A 15,086-nucleotide genomic window follows, 5' to 3' on the forward strand; every position below is an offset into this window, starting at 1 on the left:
TTTGTCACAGAATTTATCATCACAAAATGATACCAGAATACAGAATGCAATAATCACTTCATGTGTTGTTGTCTTTATTTGTAACATTAATGAGGGTCCCCCTCATCCCTAAAATATCTTTCCATACATGCACGACTGCACTCTGTTGTCATTCTGTACAATGAGGCAAAATCTCACATCAGGTTGTTTTGTAGGAAATATAGTTAACCACAATTCAAACGTTTTTTTTTACAGATTTACAACATTTTCAAAAAACTGAAGTCAGTGTGACTTGATTACATTTCATCCTCTCTCTACTTTCTATTTTGAACGGCGACGCTGAAACAACAGCCAGACAAGTAGAACAATATATTTTTAAAAGGGGGCTTCATCAGGCTTTATCGGGTTTATCTTTGGTACATTAGCACATAGCAGAACAAAGTAATTGGAAAAAGGCACTTAAACCAAACAAAATCCTGATCCTGATTTGCTTTGGGGGGGGGGGGGGGGGGTGAAAGTGGAGGAGCTTTTATTGAAGAAACCTGTAATTGGTGAACATAAAAAGAAAATGCAGGCAGAGGGTAGAAGGAGAGTGGGATAAACAAACATCTCTGGTCATTTCATTTCATCTCAGAAATGCGAGCGCACTTTCCTGAAGATATCAAAACATCTCTCAGGTAGAAGAAAAAAAAACAAGAACAAGCTCGATTTTTGCAGCACATCAAAAACAATGTTTGGGTTTTTTTTTTACATGAAGAGGCTGGCTCATGATGCTGATGTGGCCGGCACAAAACATGCTCACAAGAATAGAGGTTAATGGATGGAAGGCACCACACCAACCGCAGGCCCTGGGGAAAAAAAACTGGGAAAAATATTGTGTGCTCAGAGGAGCTAATCCAACAGTCTTTCTGTCCATGTCAGAGTGGCTCTTAGTTCCCTGCAGGTCCCTTCACATCCAGAGACTGATGGGCGGCCCCTGCCTGGAGGTTACAAGATGACGGGTCGCAGTAACCATTGGGACCGGCTGTACCGGGAGGCCCAGGTACACCGGACTGTCCGTGAACGCCAGGAGGTCCCCTCTGCCCGTCCCGACCATCCTGACCGTAGCCAGGTTTGCCTGGCTCACCTGTGATCACAGCATTCATTTTAGGATGCCAGGTGCTACATTTAAAGGATTGGTTCTCATTGTATAGATCTATTTTTGTACAACAGTCCCGTGCCCTTAAATGCAGCGAAACACTTTTGGGTTATTGTAATAGACGGACTCAGAAAAGTGTACCCTTTAAGATAGAAAGGCAAGTTTAAAAAGGCAAAAGTTACTCACCAGGAAGTCCGGGAGGTCCTGGCTGACCTTTAGGTCCTCGCGCAATGGGCCCCCTGGAGCCTCTGTCTCCCAGTTCACCTGTAACACGTATTACGTAATGAAGATGTTTGTGTACAAACATGTCATTGTTTTATTTGATGCATGCCAATACATTGATTACCTTTGGGTCCTTTCGTTCCAATAGATCCTGATGGCCCTTTGAGTCCTGGAAGGCCCCTTGCTCCACCCTGCCCAGGGAAACCATTGTCTCCTGGAGGACCAGGTTGCCCTGGAGGTCCAGGTTTTCCAGGTAAACCAGCTACGCCAGTCTCTGGCCTCCTTAAACTAGCAGCTAACTGGGCCAGCTGTTCTGTTGGAGCAGAAAGAAGACGATGAACCGGATGAACTTAAATAAATCAAAATGTGATGTAATTCATATGCATAACTAGCTGCAAGACACTGAGTGTTTCCAAACAGTTGTAGCTGACAGTTATCGAGGGACTTTTTAATACATAACACTTTGTTATAAACCATGCGGTAGCATAAGTAAGCTCATCTCTGAAAGCCCCAAAGCAACTCTCATAGAGGAGATAGTCCAAACGCTCTTGTACTTGAGTCAGAGTGAAGCAGAGCGAGGTGAAACTCTGGTCACGATATCCCTCGAGCTTCTCCTGATTTTCAATCTCTTTCTATGGAACCTCAGTAAATTGAGCAGAAAATAGATCATACTCTTTATTTCAGGCAATCAGCAACAGGAAATGTACATTCTTGGTGCAAAGGATCTAATATTAATCTCCTCTGGCTCCTTGCAGCATGGTATTCTGCTCCTGAGATTTTAGTTGTATGGCTCCTGATGAAAATTCATGCAGCAGCTGCTTGACTGCTCTTTTCTTTTATATTTCCTTGCCAAGCAGACTATTTGCATTGAGTGGAGGAGAGCTGTTCTGCTGAAGGTGAAATTAATTTTTCAGCACATCGGGAATGAAAAAGTCATGAGTGTAGGAGATGAGTTGTGGAGAGACGTACAGTAAGAGCAACAGAACGAACAGAAGAGAACAGAGGTTGTGACTTCAGAGAAACATCTCTGAAGAGGGGAATCTTTCATCCATCACATTAACGGAGACTGAAGCTCATTTCATGTTTTGGTCATTAGGCCGTCCCTTTTTCGAGCTTCAGAGTATTCAGCCGCCACCCAGATCAATGAGACAACGGAGGGGCGGCTCGATGTGTGGTTGTGTAATGAGGCATTGTGGGAAAGATTAAAGACATAAAATGAGGCACAAGGGAATGATAAATGGGGTCAAAGGCCCATCAGTTCTTACCGTGCATGACTCGCATGCAAACTTGTCTGATGTGCTGATCGCTTGGCTCTTTACCCTAGAGGGAAGAAAAAGACGACTTATTAGATTTCATGACCATGTCGAAAACATTGACTGTGTGTTAAAACTCCACAGTACTGTTTCACAGTACGCTTCCTGTTTTACTGACCTGCTTTCACTACATTTGAAAGATTACTTTGGTGGAGAAAATTCTGCTATTTTGAGCTTTTAAATACTGTTTTATTGTACGGAACATTTTCAGGGCATGTTGATGTCATTTGATGTGTTACTGCTGCACAATTTGGGGTTCAGTGTTTTAGTATGAGCACAAGTTGAAATTATAACATGGACATAAAAATATGAAGATAGTAGTGTGTAGGGATTTATTAATGGCCTTCACATTTAAAAAAACCGTTCAATAGTCTTTGAGGAAGAAATACTTCTAAAAACTAGCACCTCTTTATCCTCTCAAGAGTAGACCCTAACTATACCTTTTGAGAAGATGAGTAGGTGGGAAGGAAGGTTTGAAAGTAAAACATGAAGTGACATACTTGTACAGGATGCCACTTTGGATGGTGAAGTCATGACCCGCCCTACTCTGCGGTATGAAGATCAGGGTAAGCCAATCAGAGGCAGAGTAGGGCGGGTCATGCTGTCACCATCCTATGAAAATAAATGTTGCGTACAGGACACAGGGAGGTTTAATTCATTAATTGCAAACACATTAGATTCAGTTAGGAAAGAGGAGGTATAAAACCCAGAACACTATCGTGGCTTTAATTGCTACCAATACACTGAATTCAGTGCATCAAACTCTCTTTTGATGTCAAAATTTAAAAAAAATTATCATGAAAAATAAGCCATGGGGTTTCTTGGTAAATTGTCTACTGTACATCAGGAAAATCTGCTGACATGGACAAACAACAAAACAAATTACATATTAACCCCCTGACCAGACAGTTTTGCCCCTTCTATACAGAGCTATTGTGTAAAATGAAGAAATCACAACTGAACAACGTGATACATACTGCTGTACAGATATTGCAGTTATCCTCAAACACTTTTTTCAAAACATTTATTCCTCAAAGTGTCTACTCTTGGACCTACCGCAGGGCCCTGGGACCCTCTGACTCCAGGCGGACCCCTGTTCCCCTGCATGCCCCTCGGTCCAGGTGTGCCAGGCGGCCCCTCGATTCCCGGCTGGCCTCGACTTCCCTCGGGACCTCTTTTGCCAACTTCGCCGAGGTTACCGACCTTCACAGAAAGTGAGACCGGAGAAATGTTTCAAAGCTGCAGCACTTCCTCAATCGAAATACTGAGACGCCAGGTCAGAATGATCTGTTTGAACTCACCTCTCCTTTAGATCCAGAATCTCCTGACTCACCCTAGAACACCATTTATAAAACACGGAGAAAAGAAAGGACAAATGCACTCTGTTGAGATCCTCCTCTGTTATGAATAGTTCAAATAAGTTCAATTAATAGTGTTAGTGTTGGTGTAACAACTTACAGAATCCCCTTTGTCTCCAGGGTTTCCGTCATCCCCTTGTGTTCCCTATGACAACACAATCTGTAAATGATTCATGCAAAGCAACCCACTTTGTATTTAAACGCAGCATTAATGTTAAGAGTGAATTAACAATTAGTATGAGGGCTTTATACCTGTTCTCCTTTGGGTCCTCCCTCTCCCCGTTCTCCCTGTAATAACCGAGACAAATGAGTTCACTTTGCGAAATGATCATTAGTGTTGTGAATATTTGTCCACACTAGAGGGAGCTGATCAGCTGCTTGTTGCTGAGCATTGATCTCTCTCTCTCTCTCTTACTGTTTCGGACAATTGTCCTAAAGTGTAAAAGGTCTCTGAATGGGACTGTGCTGCTTTCTCACCCTCTCTCCCTTCACCCCGGGCAGGCCAGAAGGACCAGGGAGACCGTGAAGGCCGGGGTCACCTTTGGGTCCCTACAACAAAGAAACACGCACATCTGATGAGAAGAGACATCTAAGCAGGTTTATATCTAAGGTATGCTGAGATCACAACAGCCTTTAAAAGACAACATTATGCACTTTGCTCTTTATTTGTAAGCTATTTCACAAAGCATACCACCTGTTAATCAATAGTGAAAATCTGAAAAGCTGAAATATCAATAGTAGTAAAACAACGATAATGTTGGGCATGTTTGTGTGCGCCACTGCCCCTTTGATCACCGAGCGACTGTCTGAGGAATGCCAGGAGAACAGAGAGCTCATTCAGCCCGCTGCTTACTCGTCTCCCCTTACTGTGAAAATAGACCTCATGTGAGATGCAGCCTCAGTCTATTCTCTGAGACATTCCAGTGAAACAACAGATACACTCTGAGGCGTCCCCTCCTTCTTCAGCTCCATTCACTCAAAGTATCAAATGTGCATGTAGTCTGGCTGCTCAGCCTTTATTTCCAAAATAAAGGCATGGATAAAAGAAAAAAAGAATGGATATAAGTTCAAATCTAACTTTAATCGAATTGTGCTCTTCAACTCTTCAACTGTGCTTGTTACTTACCCTGGCACCTGTCTTGCCAGCTGAACCTATAGGGCCTTGTTCTCCTCCAGCTCCCTGGGAAGAAGAGAAAATAATAAGAAAGTAAATGTTAAAATGAACATTTGAACAAAGTAAAAAACAGTTGAAACAGGAGAAATACTCACAGGTTCACCAATCGGTCCAATAGATCCTAGCGCTCCCTGTTCTCCGCGCTCACCCTGAGGTGTGACAGTGAAATGACACAGTGACACAACGGAGGTGACAAAAGTCACGACGGTGTCTTAACATGAGCGGCTACTTACTGCTTTGCCGGCAGGTCCCATTGTTCCGGGGAGGCCTGCTGTGCCAGCGTCTCCCTGTGCAGAAACAAACAAAGTTGCTTTCAGACTTTGACTTAAGAAAAACTCAATGGATGCAAGAAGTAACTGATAATATTTGATCATTGATGGAGCAAACTACCTTAAGGCCACTCAAGCCTTTTGGTCCAGGTGCACCAGGCAAACCCTAAAAAAGAGAGAGCATGTCTTAAAGAGACGCAAAGGAGAACAATTTCGACCAGGAAGTGTCATTTGTAAAACAAAATGCAGCTCGCTGTGAGAAACACTGGATGATAAAGAAGGCTTAGAGGATACAAAACACATTTGGTTTGAGCTTTTGACCCGAACAAGCTTAAGGTGATAAACGTGCTCTGGATATTTGAATTAGGTGACGACTTTTACGCCTACGGAAACCTTTCTTAATGCTGCCAAAGGCGGGCTGCTCGTGTTTGCCAACCTTTTCTCATTAGTGCTCTTCATGAGACTAATCACAGATTAGTGAGCTGGAAAAACTTCCCTTTCATTTTTGTGCCAGAGGAAGACAGAGATTAGTGTCTCACAGCATGGCCTGCTGTATGTGTACCATATCACAGAGGGATGGAATTCAATCATATTTCAATTCAATTTCAACCTACAGAAACTTTACTGTGTACTATAAAATGTGAGATATGAATACGTTGTGACATGTTACTGCAATACAGAAGTGGAAATGAGGAGTATTGTACTGCAGCAGGCATGGGCCATGGCGCTTTAAACTGGTCCTGAGGAGTACACAGAGGTGCATCCAATCAGACTCCGTCAGTTTGGGGTCAAAGGTCATACTCACTGGAAGCCCCTGAAGTCCGACCTCTCCAGGAACGCCTGACTTCCCAATGCCTCCCTGCAGGGAAACAGAGAGGGAAAGAATGACGCTCCAAACAGAAAAAGACTTCAGGGGAATACAGTTTAATATCATGAACTGTACCATTAAAACATACTAGTTTTAGTAATAAAGTAGCAGAAATGTTTCTCTACCTTTGTTCCAGGCATCCCAGGAATACCCTCGCGACCGTCCACACCCGACAAGCCCTGGTGATAAAAAGCACAAACTGAAATGAGCTGTTGGCAGACAAATGTGTCCGGACATTTAAGCTTTATTTGTCATCATTGATCGGACACTCACAGCCCCTCCCTTGGGACCTGGAACACCTGTGATTCCTCTCAGCCCTAGAATACCCTGAAAAACAAAGCAACAGCTCATTCGGTCGGTTTTGTCTAAACCGTACAGCCAAATTCCAGTGAGTCCATGTTTATTTCTTCACCTCAAAAGGTCTTATTAACTTCGATCAACTTACCGTTTCACCTTTAGGCCCAAGCTCGCCCATCACGCCTCTCTGGCCATGATCCCCCTGAAATAATGTATTGAATCACACGCTACTCAATCGTACTTTATTTGCTGCCAAATTGTAAGCACGTGTGTTGTTGGAGAAACTTACAGTTGCCCCTGCTACACCCTGGGGACCTGGACCTCCATCAAGACCTCGAACTCCCTGCCGGAGAACAAGATTAGTTTTGGTATTATGATCTGTTTAGATGATAAACATTTCAATAGATATCTAATATGGAATTCACCCCGAATTCACAAGTTATTTTGGAAGAAGCTGACATATATGAAAGGTGCTATAGGTTTAGAAATCATAGGGACATTTACCAGTTCTCCCTTGGGGCCCAACATTCCCATGGCTCCACGAGTTCCCTGAGGGCCCTGAAATAACAAACAAAAAAGGTGCCTCAGTGAGCAAAAGAAGGAGAACCTGACACAGAAAAAGAACAAACTGCAACTTGAAAGACTCTAATATCATATCATAAATGTGGTTTCTAACCATTGGTCCTTGAGATCCGACCTCCCCTAGACTTCCCTGGTCTCCCTCCTCACCCTGAGCGAACGAAAGAGAAAGAACGTCAGCGGAAAAGCAGCATGAAGTCAATCAGATGAAACACTGAACAGCAAATTTAACTTCATTATATAAGTAAAACAATTTTAACTGAGGCTGCTCATCAACTTAGTGTTAATTAGAAAGTTAGGCAGCCTTCCTTGAATATGTTAAACACCTATTTTTTTTTAATGAATTGCACAGGGGGCAAAAGCAAAGAAATGAAATTCAAATTATCGCTCTCCTGCTTTGCTAATTACAAGTAATTGATATGCTGACTCTGTGGTCGACCTGAGGAGGCATATCCATTTCGGTGGATAGGGGCTCGGGTGTGAGGCTGCATGCGCACTTTTTCTGTGGTTAAAAAGGCAATTTCTTCATTTATGTGTATCAGAAATGGCTATTAAGACATGTAAATAAAACATAGCTTATAATCAAATATTACACAACAAACAGAAATGCTTGAAAGGAAATGATCCTGCTTGACTGTCTGATCTTAAAAAAATCTCCAATGAGTGAAAGATGAAAGTCTGAGTCAGCCAGACTGTTGAACTATTAATAGAAATATTTGATTGATATATTTTATGTTATTGTTATATATCTAATATAGAATTAATGGAGGATATAATTGTTCCTGTTTGTTTCAAATAAAAAATAAAGCACTGCATGTTTCTAACTGGGTCACACAATCACATTTCTCCCAGGGTGCAATCTTACTTATATTTTAACATTTAATGTTCTTCTTTAATGTTATGACTTTATGCATTTCCAACCCCGGCACAACATCTGGCTATTCTGTTGTGAGCTGTAAACACCTTTATATCTGTGGGTGGAAAACAGGCAGAAGGAGAAAATCATTCTTGGGTACGCGGCTGCAGCCTGACAGTAAATCATATCGTGGCATGGGGTGATAAAGGGAGATAGGCCCAGACTCATTTCCATTTATATAGTGCATAGACACATTACAGGGAGAAGCTAGCTGTGCTTGAACATCATTTCAGATAAATCATCCTCCATGCATTGCAAGGAGTGAGAGGCATTACACACAGGCATGTACCACTTCCTCTTGAAATAGAGCAGCGCAAATAATACTTGTCTCAAAGGTGCAAAGAATCCCTTCTTCATATTTAAGTCATGCATCATTTTTTCTCTGATGTGGAGCGTTGTGTCAAGTGTGACAGTTGTGGAGGAAAAATTCATATTTTCAAGTAACTATGCAGTTTTATGTGTGCATAAATTTAAACTTGATGTTTAAAACATTTCATATGATTAGAAATACTTGGCTTTGGAGTTACGAACAAGAATGACTTATTTTACCTTGTGCCCTTGTTTCCCAGGTTCTCCTGATTCACCTTTTCCACCTTTGTGACCCTTGAAACATACAGAGAATAAAAACAGCACAGATTAAAAACGTTATATTTTCGGGCACGAACGGGATTTCAGTGCAAAACAAAAGCTTAATCTGCGCTTCTCACCTTCATGCCAGGAAGGCCAGGATGTCCCGAGGTCCCGGGCGGACAAGAGTTTGGACACTAAACAACAACATGAAAGTAAGAAAATGTTCCTGACAATTTATGAAAAGTCAAATGTCATTCATTAGCAACAGAAAAACAAAGCTTTACCAGGTCAGCACTGCCTTGCATTCCAGCTGCACCCTGAAGTGGAGAAAAAGCGGCCACTTTTATAATGTGATTTATCAACATCATGATGGATCTAAAGAGCTTGTAAATCACCAGATAAAAGGCTGTGTGCAATGGTGGTATCACCAACAAGGCAAAGTCAAATGTAATCATTTGCAAATCTGTGTCACTTACTCTGGCCCCCGTTGGTCCACGGGGTCCCTGTGGCCCTCTCACACCAATGGACCCCTGCAAAAGGACATCAAATGTGTCAAAAACTACACAAAGACAATAGATGCATTGCACTCTCTATTGTGTCATTAGGAGTCCTGGCATGGACATTGCTCTTCTTTGCTTTACTGTGAATTATACATTAGTTAGGATTGTCAAAAGTTAACTTCTAGCTCACAATGACACATTATACTACAAATCCTTTAGGCCAAGTCAACACTCTTGATGCAAGCTTTTTTTTGATCATTAGAATGTTTGTGTTTTCCAAAATAAAATATTGTTTGGATCAGTGCCCTCTATGGTGAAATGCATTCAGTAGAAACATCCATAAAACAAATACATTTGTTTCAGTTTCCCTTTCTGACACAAATGTACCACAACCAGATTTTAATCAGTAAGATCGAGCGTGCCTTCAAGTCTGCAAATACACTTCAGCTAGCTCACTTGTTAGATGTGTATGTTATATACTCATTCAGGAGAATTTGAAGTTACTGTTCTTACTCTGAAAGTCCATGTTTCATGTATAGCAGAAGGTGATGCTGGTTTAAATGCACTATGAGACATTAGGAGCTAAACCCAGATCGCAACCCTGACATTATATCTAAAACCACTGCTTTGAAATCCAATGTAAGCTGATGGTGGACTTATGAAATAAAAAATACAGATACATTGTATTTATATGAATCAAATCATGATCTGTAAACAGCTTTCTGGTGGCAGTGGCTTCACCTACATTCAGTATTTTTCACTGCAGCTTGGAGCAACTTTCACTTTTTTGTTACCATGGCCGACACGTGAAGATGAACAGGTCTGTTCCGTCATTGGCTAATGGTAGCATTCCACCACCTCAGTGCTCATGTTGGTCGTATTTGATGCTGCAGTGTATTTTCTAGTATAACAGCCCATTCCTCAGTCTCTACTCACAAGTAGTCCAACTTTTCCCACTTCACCCAGACGTCCTCCAGGCCCGGGTGGTCCCTGTTCAAAGTAACATTTCAGGTATTCAGTATTAACACATTTTAGACCACCAAAATGTAATATAAACTGTAGTATTTGTTGTGTAGCATAAATGACTTACGGGGGGTCCATCGGGCCCAACACCCTGAAAAGAGACATATACAGTGTGACAAGACAGATTTAAACAATAAAATGTAGACAGCTTCTACATTATGTGATTTCCAGATAGTCACGGTTGATCTGATCCTTGGATCGACGGGTCTAGAGAGGAAAAGATACTCACAGTGGCTCCACGAGGACCAGATTGTCCAGGTTCACCCTAAAGAACAAAGACAAACACATTAGATACATAGAAGTAGAAATAACTACTGAAACACTGTGTTCAGGTAAAATTGAGCCGTGTGAGCCTGCAGTTAACATTCCTCCAGCTCGTCACATGACTGCGCCGGCCACACTTGACCCAGCAATGTTCAGCCTAATGAGGGCCGATGTTGGGGCTTCGCTCCCCACGGAGATTACACAGAAGACTTGTAGGATTAAGTCTCATTTGTCATGAGGAATTGGTTTATGCACTGCGGCTCCTGCTGCTATGCCAAAAAGACTGGACAGCAGCTTGGCACCATTTCACTGAAGCAGGAAAGCAAAGGCTCATTAGTCACTCACTTTGTGTCCGAAGGGACCATCGGGCCCAGCATCGCCAACAGGGCCGGTCAAACCCTGCAGAGGAGAGACATCATGCTGAACTAATGCATCATAAACAAAAAAAACTTAGAGCACTTCAGCAGCTAATTATTTTCACCTTACATTTGAAAATGATTCAACAGGCAATACTTATTTCCCCATCTGTCAATATTTGTAAATCCAGCATCAGATGTCCATGTCTTACATCATCATACCATAATCATACTCCAGTGGGAGGAGTCCTTCGATTCATCAATGGGATTAACTAGACCACAACCCCCCTCCTCTAAAGTGGTTCAATATATACTGCACTGCAGCTCCACGCTGGTCAGTCACATTTAAATCAAAGCTCTGTTTTCGTGCACGTCATGACGTCCACAGGAGCAACTTCACAGACACACAGAAAAAGTCGGCAAAGGGGCAGAGGGCAAAACTCACAGACTGCAACATTCCTCTGGCTCATTTCAAACAAGTGCACTGAAAGGAATCATTCCACACCGTTTTGAGGATTCTCAACAGCAGATACCAACAGCGGCCAGCCAACAAAGCTGCTATTGTTCTCATAATTCTGGTAGATGTATCAAGGCATAACACACCAACAATGGATCATAATGCATAAAACAACTGCATTATATGAAATGGCATTCTGAAACTCGTACTTTATCAACCTAAGCCTTTATGGTGAACTAAAAATCACCTACAGTCCCTCTTTGTCAGTCTATCGTCAGCACCAGTGTGATTGGATGTTTTCCTAACCCTCCTTTAAACTCTAGGGAGCAAAGTTAATTTCACACAGTTCCTGGTTTACCTTCTTAAAAAAGGAAATTTGAATTTGTTCATCCTGTTTAATAAATTCCTCACATTTTTGCACACATTCCCCCAACATCCCATGCTGAATGTGAAATCCCACTGGTCACTCTGCAAGACTAAAAAGTGTAAACATGATCTTTGATGGTTGGAGGATCACAATTTGTAGTTCCACCCCCTTGCAGACTTGCATATTGCCCTTGTTGTGGCCAACAATGCAGATGTACTGTATGAAATGTGCATGTATTGTCAATATCAAACAAAGAGTACTCACATCATTTCCAGGAATTCCAGGTAATCCCGAAGAGCCGGGTTTACCTGCATCTCCATCAGGTCCCTGAAAAAACATACACACATATTTCAGTGAAAAGCCCTACCATGAAAAGTAATGTATTGATTTATTTTCGTATTAAATGTAATAATTACAGAAAATCCCTCCTCGCCATCTTCTCCCCTTTCCCCCTGAAATGAAAGAGATGAAATGCTTTAAGGTGAGCCGAGCTTAGTGTTTGCTACGTGATCTGGATAAAGTTACAGAACTAAGAGCACTTACAGCAATGCCATCAATTCCTGGGACACCTGCAGGTCCAGGAGGGCCAGCAGGTCCTTGGCTCCTCTGAGTAACAAAATGATGACAATACTATTAATAATATCTGAAAATGTTATAGCTTACATTTCAAAAAAGGCCCGAACAACTTGTGCCATTTCTCATATGACAATATGAAAAATGAGAACAGGTGTATCGGCTTATTGTACGTAGAGACTCTCTGGGACATATTGACATTGCTTACAGTCTATAGAGGTGATTTGTGATTGCAGAATACATCAGCATTCTAAGGACTTTGCAAAAGGAAACATTTAAAAAGGACACTGCAGACAATAGACTCGTCCTTGACTTTTTTTTCAAGGCACTTGGCCAATCAATTTACTGGATGAAACAACCTCATCATCTCGCCAAAATGTATCATGTTATTCGGCACCAGAAGAACACTCACCTGCACCTCTGTCACATCGGTCTACAGAGACAAATAGAGACAGATAGAGACAGATAGAGACACCAGAGAGAGAGAGAAAATTAACAAGTCTTACTTGAGCGGAGCAGATAAGGACAAGCTGCAGAAGCAGACCCAAAAGTGACCCTCTAATGCTGGGGGCCCGAGCCATGATCTCCCCGTGGGCAGGAAGGGTAAACGTTGTAGTCCTTTCTCTGGGATTTGTTGGGTTGAAGGAGCCCCCGACAAAACAAGCCAACTGAATCGGCTTCAGCTATCTAGACTGTCCGAGGTCCCATAGCCATCGGGGCACTCATGTATATTCATACAATGTTTGGTTACAGGAAGGGATTGGAGGGTTTGCAGACGGGGCACCGCGGGGAGGGGCCTCAATGCAAACACCACCAATAGGCAGGGCCAGCGGGTCATTCAACCTCTGCTAATGATTTTATTCCAACTATATTTTAGATGAGACAAGTGTAAGTTTTCACTGAAGTCATCAAATTTATCTCGAGAGCTATGTGGGCAAGTGAAGCAAAGTTTAAAGACATAAAACAACAGTATCGCTTTTATGCACACAATTTGTGCAGGGCCGAGATCCTTCTTGTGGCACTGGCACCTCTGTGTCACTCAGCGTCAGTCTGTGGCAGTTCAGCGGAGAGAGTCAGCTGTGGCAGGCGAGCATAGTTCGGCACCTGTCAAGAAGCTGCGGCGCTGAGGGGGCGGAGCCACATTTCCTGAGACATTTCCTGAGAACACCCATTGTTGTTACGACAGATCAGCTTCCATAAATCAGTTTTCAAAAAAAATTGAGTATTCAAAAACTCAATTTTAGTTGAGTCACCGGAGTCCCCTGTTCTCTGTATGCATCCTTAGAGTAAGTACGTTGTACTTTTTTGTTTCTCATTAATTTTATTTAAGTATGATTTTTCTGGTTTTGCAACAAAATGGAACATAATACACTCTTTCCAAATTATTACTTTTATAGTCATTTACAACAATCGGCTAAAATAATGAAAATAAATCATCCATTTTATTATCATTTAAAAGTATATATATAAAAAATTAAAATTAAAATTAAAACCCATAAAATGTCCAATCCAAAAATACATGTTTGAAAATATCTTCACTCTTCCTCTGCTTATATGTATATGTATGTCAGTAGGTGCCACAAGTTGCCAGAGAGTGCCAGAGAGTGGCACAGGGTCACGCAGAGTGACGCAGGGTGACGCAGGGTGACAGAGAGTGATGCAGAGTGACGGAGGGTGACAGAGAGTGACGCAGAGTGTTGCGACAGTTACCACCGTTTTGTGGTACCTGCCACTACTTTTCGCGACAGTTTTCACTGTTTCCGACAGCTGCCACTAGCATCTTGTGGCAGCTGCCACTCTTTCAGAGCGGATTCCGCCGTAGTTTAGCCTTTATTTGTCGTTATTTGACATTATGTGACAATACATTAAGGTCATTGAAGGCATGACTGTTGGTAGTTGTAATTAGTTTATTAAAAAAAGGCAGAATTGTAATGGTATGGCCACTCGTTTTTGTCAACAAGCTAATTGCGGGCTAACTTCAATTGGTACTTGTTGCCCAAAAAAAAGTCATGTTTGTTCCAGCGAGCAACTGGGACAACCAGGTATGTGCAACATGAGTGGCAACTCAACTCTATTTTATTTATATGGCACTTCACACACAACACAGTTGAAAAGTTCAGTTTTATGTAAGTAACTTATGATTCGAGGGAAAATGCATTTTGGAATATTTGCAATTGACGAACCTGATAGTAATTAAAAATGTGTGGAATATTGGCAGTTGTCCCACCTCTGTTTTTTCATAGGGTTTTCCATGACCACATAAAGAACTACCAATGGGTTCAATGCTCAACTTGCAAAAATTGGCTGCATTTCGAGTGTGCTGGTGTGGAAGGTGACTGGACATCAAAGGATTTCTTTTGTGGATGCAACATTGTCCCAGATGTGTAAGAATCATCTCATTAATTCATTGATTGATATAAAAGTGACAATTGTTTTAGTTGCGTTTGATATAAATTAGGGAAGAATTTCCCTTTGTGTCTCCAATAATTTCTCCAAAAAGTATCATATATTGAACATAATTCATGGATCACTGGAGTTAACACATAATAACATTGTAAAATTAACAAATAAATAAATAGATAACGTAAAAAAGACTGTTAATGACAAAGAAATATACGATTACCCAAACAACATTCATAGCCTTTAGCGATTTACAGTATATACTGGCAACAAGCTAGTTATATATACAGTATAACCAATGTAAAATTTGATACATGGTAATTAAAGGTGTATGTTGTAAAACTACAACATGTAAAGATTTTCGTCAAATTCAGGCAATGCTTCTGTCTTAAACAGAGACAACATCTTGGAGTCTGTTAAAGCAGAAGAAATTCTTAAGGATGAAGAAATAAAGGTAAAACAT

General features: G+C 41.6%; 1 protein-coding gene across 1 annotated transcript; it reads right to left on the reverse strand.

Annotated features, from left to right (window-relative positions):
• Nucleotides 1–53: 53 nt before the first annotated feature.
• On the reverse strand, nt 54–12,917 carry col9a1b (collagen, type IX, alpha 1b). The gene is made up of 32 exons (XM_079279670.1): nt 12,730–12,917; nt 12,194–12,256; nt 12,067–12,102; nt 11,915–11,977; nt 10,816–10,869; nt 10,436–10,471; nt 10,274–10,297; nt 10,120–10,173; nt 9,160–9,213; nt 8,968–9,000; nt 8,821–8,877; nt 8,663–8,716; nt 7,295–7,348; nt 7,123–7,176; nt 6,908–6,961; nt 6,767–6,820; nt 6,595–6,648; nt 6,447–6,500; nt 6,259–6,312; nt 5,575–5,619; nt 5,418–5,471; nt 5,280–5,333; nt 5,137–5,190; nt 4,488–4,559; nt 4,263–4,298; nt 4,111–4,155; nt 3,954–3,986; nt 3,709–3,855; nt 2,605–2,659; nt 1,464–1,652; nt 1,304–1,381; nt 54–1,105 (listed from the first exon to the last, which is right to left on the reverse strand). Exons 1-32 carry the CDS (start codon nt 12,802–12,804, stop codon nt 909–911), a joined length of 2,040 nt encoding a protein of 679 aa, XP_079135796.1. The 5' UTR covers nt 12,805–12,917; the 3' UTR covers nt 54–908.
• Between the last annotated feature and the right edge of the window lie 2,169 nt (nt 12,918–15,086).

Source organism: Melanostigma gelatinosum, assembly GCF_949748355.1.
Source record: "Melanostigma gelatinosum genome assembly, chromosome: 12".
NCBI lineage: Eukaryota > Metazoa > Chordata > Actinopteri > Perciformes > Zoarcidae > Melanostigma > Melanostigma gelatinosum.